Genomic DNA, 8,881 nt, shown 5'->3' with positions numbered 1-8,881 from the left:
AGAGGGAGAGTTGCTGATTAAGTGAAGTGGCCTTGCTGTGGATGTACTGTGTCTTGCTGTATTGCATTTGACCCAAGGCAGTTGCCAGATGCAGGGATGACCCATCATCCATGAGGAGCTGAGATGGGAGGAGTGGAATGAAATGGCTGGGAATATGGGGGGGGGGGAGCTCTTGGAATATACAGTAGATAGATGGACTGGAAGAGAGGGACCGAGTGGTTGGTATGGATTTAAAATAAACAATTTGCTGATGACAATTGTTGCCTTAAGCTTCACTATGTGGGAAAATTTGCAGCCTCACAGTATCTAACAACATATTTTTGAAACCTCCCACACATATTTTTTAAACCTCCCACAGACATCTGGGAAGAAAATTTAGGCTATGTTGTATCAATGTGAAACTATTCCCATGTCACTGGCTGAAAGTATTAGGGAGAAGAGAGCAATCACTGGTTGTCAGCTCTCAGTGTGCGAAAAAGTGCAAGAAATGCATCTTAGGTTGATAAGAACATAAGAATGAAGGAGACTGCAAGAGACCATAAGGCCTACACTAGGCAGCTTCGTATCCATCACCACCTGTCATCCCCATCCATAAAGTTGTCTAATCGTTTCTTAAAACAACTGATAGTTTCAGCACCCAGTCTGGAGATTGCATCAGCCGTTCAGGGTTGCACCTCTTGATTGGAGGTGAGGGAGTTGATGGATTTTGAAAATTGGCAGCTTCACTGTCCATCTTGCAGGACTATTACATGCAGGTAACCCTCACTGGTCCCTTCTGATGACTGTTCCATTAAGTGAAGTCTAATTCTATACACAATTATTATACAGATTTAAAAAGTCCAGTATTTTCAATAAAAAAATTTAATGAGAACTTTCAGGTTTCACAATGAATTAACCAAATTTACATTATTTCTTTAAGGTAAATCTACATAATAATTGGACAATTCCACCGAAATAGTTGAGTGGAATTAATTCAGATATAGATATTCAGCTGTAACAACAAAGTTGCAACATAATATTTCCAGTGATGTTTGGTTAAATATTTTGGAAAATAATGTAATTTGAACAAAATTGTCTTTATTAATATCAAAAAAATTCTGTAAAATTAAAACATGAAAGCTATAAAAAAGAATAAAAAAGATTGTGAAAATTAGATTAATTGGGCAAAAATATATTTTACATTTAGTTAATGACTTATTGAGGTGTTTTGTTCTTATCAGATGATTCTTCCTTTCTGTATCTGAAGCCACGACCTGTAACAGAAATATTTAATAGTTACAGAAAAATAAGTATTACTGCTGCATTGCTTCTGACCTGGGCAGTGCTTGGGAGACAGGGATGACAGGGGTACCACTACAGATTGCATACCCTGGAATTCACAATGGCCACAGGACATCCTGTTTTACTAGGCAACTATCTATAACAAGGGCCTATTAAGCACCAATATGACCATTCCATTACTGAGAGAAAAACCACAGTAACACCAATATCATTCTTGTCAGCCTGGTATGTCAACAACACTGACGCAGACAGAGGTTTTGATCTGCAAACATGACTCTCTGACCATCATGAACAATACCCACAATCATACATATATCCCTGATCAAGCCCTATATACCCCCTTGTCTACTGACATCACCTTCTGTTCCCCCAGTTTAACCCCAACAACCTCTTTGAAATAGGTTGGAGCTCTCAGATTCGACCACCTTCCAATCATTATCAGCATCACAGTACAATACACACCAGTTGACCACAGAGACACGTACATCAATTACAAGAGAGAAAATTGGGAAGCTTTAACTGAAAAGACAGCACAAAAACTTACATTGAACAATACACCACTTACATAGACACTGTTGTGCACACCTTCAATACAATAGTACAAAATGCAGACATGAAATACATCCCCAGAAACAACAACACAACCCAAACTTTACACCAAAACTCCAAAGACTCATTATGGAATGTGACACACTTATACACAAAATAACCCCCACACCTATCCCTCGGAACATAGACCAAATATGAGCACCAAATACTGGTGTGACAGTGTCTGTGTAATGGAACCACCTCCCAACCACAAGAGCTGGGACCCAAACTACTACAGCACACCCCTGCCACTGTGGCATCAATCCCTGGGAACAGCTTTGGTTATCCAAGCAAGTACCAAAACCCTTTTTACAACAATGCCACTTCACATTTTTCTACATTGAAGGGTGATTCTCCTGTGATCATCTCTCTTCTACTATTAGTAGGAAATATAGAAAGCAATCCTGGACCCACCACAAAATGCATGTCCAACATGCTCCAAACCCATCACCTTGAACTGACAAAGGAGTTAGTTCAGTGCAACTAGATCAAAAACTGGGACCACCTCATTTGCAGATATAAAACAATGCACAAACACCTAGACCTGTTCTACTTGTGCACCCATAATTTCACTCCCACCATCACATCAACAAACTTTATGGGACTCCAGCGACCACAAGGGAATATCACAACGATGTTTGTTCTGGATTCAGTAAGTATGAGAGGAGAAGTTTAACTCGGATCTTAGAGATAGAGAGGGAAATGAGCAAAATTAGGATACAGTGGGAGAATGAAATTATGGACTTGAGGAACGAAATCATTGGACTAATGGATTGTTTAGTGCAAGCAAACACTGAAATTTCTGACCTGAGGAAAACTAACTTGGATCTAAGAAACGAGATTAAATAAAAAAAAATTATACAAGAGAGCTGAAGAGTGACAATGAAAAGAGAATGAATGGTACTAACAATAGTGAAAACTTAAAAAAAGAGATAAACAAAATACAATGACTGAAAAAAATCAAAGAGAACTTAGGTGAGGAAAGTATCGAAAAGATTAAAAAATGGAAGGAAAACATTGAAAATAAAGAAATTGTTTTCAAAGAAATAGTCCAACAACAAATACACGAAATTGCAAATGACGCAATTATCCAAATAGTTAATGAAAAAGCAAATTGGGTCAGAGACACAGTGGATAGGAAAAAATGTATTGTGGTATATGGACTAAAAGAAAAACATGGTCTGGCAAGGCACATGAGAATAAAAGAAGAAAAAGAGACAGCAATAGCAACCCTAAAAGAAATTCAGGATGGAGTCCAAGATGCAGGGAAAGACATAGACGATGCATATAAGGTTCGTCACTATTCTAAGGATAGAAATTGACCCCTAAAGATAATACTACATACATACATATACCAAGGATTTTTCCCCCTTACAAGGGAGGTAGCCAAAAAGGGAAAGGCATAAAAACACTCCCACCCATTTCATCCCTACAAACACTCCACACCCCTCCCACCCTCCCTCTCATCTGAGCACCTCCTGGATGACGGGTCATCCCTGCACCCTGCCCACCGCCCTGGGTCAGAAGCAGTGTCGCAAGACACAGCACATCCACAGCAAGGCCGCTTCATTTAATCGGCGACCCCCCCCTCTCCGTCCCCCCTTGCATATAAGGAGAGGACGGGGAGAAATCCCTTCGGGCTGCGTCAAAAATTACTCACACATACTACCCCACCCCCCCGCCCATTCCTCCTCATGCAATCACAACATCATCCATATACAACCATTCTCCACTCACCTCTGTCTTCCGTCCTCAACAGACATTCCCCTCTTCCCCAAAGCCCCCTTCACCCCATCCATTCACCTCATCCTAGGACGTCCCCTCATGTTCACTCCCTCCACATCTGCCTTCCCTACCTCTTACTAGTCTTTCTTCACTCATTCTTTCCATGTGTCCAAACCATCCTAATATTCTTTCATCAACCCTATCTCCCAGCTCCTTTTTCACCCCTGTTCTCCTCCTCACCTCCTCATTTCTCACTCTATCCAGCCTAGTAACCCCCACCATACTTCTCAGACACCTCATCTCAAACACATTCAAACTCCTTCTCTCTTCTTCTCTTATGTTCCACGTTTCTGCCCCATACAGTGCTGTTGGCACAATCACTCCTTCATACAGTCTCCTCTTCGCATCCATTCCCAAATGTCTATTCCTCATTACACTCTTTAATCCACCAAGGCATTTACTCGCTTCTCTCAATCTACATTTTACCTCCACCTTCACTCCACCTTTTCCTGCTACACTTGCACCCAAGTATCTAAAACTATCCACTTCCTCCAGTCGCTCTCCCTTAATGCTCACTTCCAGTCTACTGCCACTTTCACCCCTTGTACATCTCATCACCTTACTTTTACCTACATTTATCTTTAGCTTTCTTCTATCACATACTCTCCCAAACTCTGCCACCAGCTTCCTCAATCCCTCCTCTGACCCTGCCACAAGCGCAGTGTCGTCCGCAAACAACAGCTGGATCACCTCCCACTTTTCTCCACTTTCTTTAACCATCTCCAATCCCTGACTCACTACCCTAGCATTCACCTCTCGCACCACCCCATCCATGTATAAGTTGAACAGCCAGGGCGACATAACGCATCCTTGCCGAAGTCCCACCTTTACTTCAAACCACTCACTCTCTCCATTTCTAATCCTGACACAAGCTCTACTACTCTCATAAAAACTCTTGACAGCTCCCAGAAGCTTTCCTCCTATCCCATAAATCTGCATAACCTCCCACAGTGCCTTTCTGTCTACCCTATCATAAGCCTTTTCCAGATCCATAAAAGCCCAAAAAACATCCTTCCCCTTTCCTATAGCTTTCTCACATATCTGTCTTACCACAAAGATCTGATCTACACAACCTCTACCTGTCCTAAATCCACACTGTTCCTCACCAATTACTCCTTCTGTTCCTCTCCTAATCCTCTCAATTGAGATCCTCCCATAAGCCTTCCCTACTACACTTAACAGGCTAATCCCTCTGAAACTACTACATTCACACTTGTCCCCTTTTCCCTTGTAAAGAGGAACTATACAGGCACTTCTCTAGTCCTCCGGTACTCTACCCTCTCTCCAGCAAACATTAAATAACCTCACCAACCAGTCCACCATCACTGAACCTCCCTTTTTCAGACATTCTGCATGGCATCCATCCAGACCAGGTGCCTTACCTGCTTTCATCATCTTTACAACTGCCTTCACCTCATCCTTCCTTATTTCTCCTCCATTCTCCTCACTCATCACTCTCATTTTCTTCGCATTTCCCACTGCAGCTATCTTTCCTTCCCTATCCTCCTTCACATTTAGCAACTCCCTAAAATATTCTGCCCATCTTCCCCTTACTGCCATCTCTTCCATTATCATCTCTCCATCTGTACCTTTTACCTTTTCTTCTCTACTTGATTCGCCTCCTCTTCCTCTCTTAATTTCTTTCCAAAACATCTTTTTATTACTTTCAAAATTTTCTGTCATACTCCTACCCCATTTCACATCTGCTCTCCTCTTTGCCTCCTTTACCTTTTGCTTTACTTCTCTTTTCTTTTCTTTGTACGTCTCATGTGACTCCCCCGTCCTCTTTTGTAACCAATCTGTGAATGCTCGCTTCTTCTCTTCTACAACCTTCTTTGTTTCCTCATCCCACCATTCACTACCCTTTCTTCTATTTCCCCCTGTCCTTCTTGTTCCACACACCATCCTTGCACACTTTAAGACTCCCTCCTTGAACCATCCCCATTCCTCCTCCACACCCATCTCTGCTCCATCCTTTACTCCCTCCCACTCCTCCGTCTGGGGTATTGGCTGCTTGTTATTGTGGCAAAGTAGCATGCAGTCGATACTTTAGGGTCTATATGGGGCGCCCCTACGGACCAGAGCCACACATCATTTTGTCTATGATAGAAGAAATTCTGTTCATAGAGAAATGATGACACTTTTATACTACGACTGTCACTCCGTTATGCTGTCCCCCAACCCCTTAATGCTGTCCTGTACCATTTCTCTGAGTATTATCTTTCTGTGATGGGGGAATTCCCTGTGGTGGGGGAAAAGAATACTGCCACCAAGTATCCCACTTGGATCGTTAGAGGCAAGAAAAAAGGGACGGGGAGAGGGACTAGGCATCCTTCTCCCTGTAGCCCCACAGGGGCACACATCCTAAAGAGAAAAGTGAAGGCATAAGGGGTGCTGGAGGGCCTCGGGCCAGCACCCTAAGGTTTGGGTCATTTAATGTGCGTGGATGTGTTGGCTTTGAGTGAAACTAAGTTGAAAGGGAAGGGTGAGTGTAAGTTTGGGAGTGTAAGTGGGAGGTTATCAGGAGTGAAGAGAGGGCGAGGGAGGGAAGGGGTGGCTATTCTAGTAAGTGAGGAAATAGGTAAACAAGTAGTGGAGTGGAAGGAGGTTTCCTGAAGGATAATGTGGATGAAGGTGAAACTGGGAAAGGAGATGTGGGTTTTTGTAAGTGCATATGGGCCTGGCAGTGAGAAGAGCGTGGAAGAAAGGGAGGCCTTTTGGATAGATTTAAATGAGTGCATAGAGGGTTTAGGAAGAAATGTCAATGCAATAGTACTGGGAGACCTTAATGCTAGGGTAGGAAATGGTCCAATCGATGGAGTGGTTGGGAAGTGTGGAGTTCCAGGAAAGAATCGTAGTGGAGAATTGATGGTGGAAATGTGTCTAGAGAGTTGATGATAGCAAATACAGTGTTTCGGAAGAAAGTCAAGCATAAGTACACATGGGAGAGGGTGGTAGATAGAGCGCTAATGGATTATGTAGTGGTAAATAGGATTATGATAGGAAGAGTTAAGGATGTACATGTGCTAAGGGGAGAGGGTGGGGGAATATCAGATCATTTTTTGGTGGAAGGTAAGCTGAGAGTGGAGGATAGATGGAGAAAGAGGAAAGGGACAAAAGGTAGGGAGGTTCTTAGAGTGAACTCCTGGAATGAAAAGGAAAAGGAGTACAAAAAGAAAGATAATACTAAGATCACAAATGGTAGAAGACATATTTACAAAAGTAGGTAACTTGGCATGGAGTGAAAAGTACAATATGATATGGATAAAAAGTGAAATATGTATTGAGGAATTTGAAAAAGAGAAGACACTAAGCAAAAAAACACAAAGAGAATGGAGACCGAAAGAAATTCTATTGGAGAGTAATAAACAGGAGGCCGAGGAAATGGTACATCAGAATGGGCAGGGGAAAAAAAAAATGGATTAAGAAGAAATTGAAAGTGCCCTATACCAACATCAACAGATTAATTTCAGGACTGAATGAACTTAATGATTACCTGCTAGAAGAAAAACCAGACATGGGAATTGTGGAGACTAAACTAAGGGGTGAAATACTATCCATCGATGTTGGACATGGACTATACAATTACTGGATTAAAAACAGAGACAAGAAACAGGGAGGAGGAATCTTGTTCTTGGCCAAGAAAAACTAGGAGGAATCATGTTCTTGGCCAAGAAAAACTTGAATGTGACAAAAATTGCGGAGGGCAAAGGTAACGTACAACTGATCATGATAAAAGTTGAAGACAAGAACATGAAAAGTAGAAAGTTTGTGGTGACTTATGTGCCCCCAAAAACAAATGCTTGGAAAGAGAACAAGCATACAAAAATGCTAGAAGATACAAGGCAATCATTAAATGAGATATTAATGGGCAGGGATAATCTGGTATTTATGGGGGACTTCAATTGCAAAGAAATATGTTAAGAGAACATGACAGTGAGAGGAGAAGACTTGTGGGGTAATGTACTTCTGGGCATAACCGTGGAATATACAATGACTCAGTGGGTCAGTGAAAACACCAGATACAGAAATAACGAGGAGCCTTCGAAACTAGATTTAATATTTACAACAGAACCTGAAATTGTGGATAAAATCCAATACAAGACACCATTTGGAAAGTGACCATACATTCATTGAGGCTGAACTAAAGGAAGAAATATACATGGAGAGAAATGAAAAGCATAGGAAAGGAAGATTGATGTACAACAAATTGGACTTTACAAAACTAAAGAAATTCTTCCAGAATACAAACTGGGAAAAATTTTACATGGAAGAGACAAAAGTGGAAGAAAAATGGGATATCTTGATGGATAATTACAATGAAGGGGTGAATAGACACATACAAAGACAGAAAATCATCAAGAATAGATGGGTAAAACACCTGGAAGACAATATAATAAACCCAAGACAATTTGAGTTCAGACAAGGAAGATAATGTACCACAAACTTAATATGTTTCTACTCAAGATTAACCTCTTCACTCCGGGGCACATCACACGTCTGGCAGCATTAGCTGCCCGACGTGCGATGTTGCATCATAATAATCGCATTATAAAAAATTAAGTCAGTGCTCAATCGTTCGTTCGCTTTCACCCGTGTACTTTGATAACCTTAGAAAATTGATGAAGCCAGTTTAGAGAGAATGGAAATTACGTAGGTACGACTACAATAAATATAATCAAGATGGCAACGTCGGCATCATCGAGTACCCACTTGCTCCTCATGCCGCCTACATATGTGTCACTGTATGGAAGTGGTTAATAGACATAGTGCAAGAAAGGAATGGATGGGCTGATTGTGCCTTCCTGGACTAACAAAAAGCTTTTGGCAAAGTACCACACAAAAAATTATTGAAAAAAACTCGAACATATAGGAGGGATACAAGGGAACCTACTAAAATGGATGGAGGACTTCCTGATTGGTAGAAAGATGAGAGTAGTGCTCAGAGAAAAATATTCATGTTGTAAAGAGGTGATCAGTGTAGTGCCGCAAGGATCTGTATTGGCTCCAATAATGTTTGCTATTTATGTGAATGACATGGATGATGATGTAAAATGTTACACGAGCTTCTTTGCAGACGATGCCAAACTGTTAAGGAAAGTAAATCCTGAAAAGGATTGCGAATCACTGCAGGAAGACCTGAATAATGTATGGAACTGGAGTCAGAACTGGGAAGTGGACTTCAATATTAACAAGTGTATACAGTGTAATGGAGTTTGGAAAAAGC

General features: G+C 41.4%; 1 protein-coding gene across 2 annotated transcripts in view; it reads right to left on the bottom strand.

Annotated features, from left to right (window-relative positions):
* Positions 1-845: 845 nt before the first annotated feature.
* The window catches only part of mael (germ-plasm component protein maelstrom), a 94,730-nt gene continuing 86,694 nt past the window's right edge, over positions 846-8,881 (bottom strand). For both annotated transcript variants that reach the window (XM_076174216.1, XM_076174217.1), the window contains one exon: positions 846-1,253. In XM_076174216.1, the coding sequence (XP_076030331.1) occupies positions 1,195-1,253 (59 nt within the window). In that variant the 3' untranslated portion in view covers positions 846-1,194. The remainder of the gene's footprint in view (positions 1,254-8,881) is intronic.

The sequence above is a fragment of the Oratosquilla oratoria genome, chromosome 35 (genome assembly GCF_046742065.1).
Source record: "Oratosquilla oratoria isolate Oo_2021 chromosome 35, ASM4674206v1, whole genome shotgun sequence".
NCBI classification, from domain to species: Eukaryota; Metazoa; Arthropoda; class Malacostraca; order Stomatopoda; family Squillidae; genus Oratosquilla; species Oratosquilla oratoria.
Note: the sequence above shows the minus strand (reverse complement) of the source record. Positions and strands in the feature narration are given on the sequence as shown.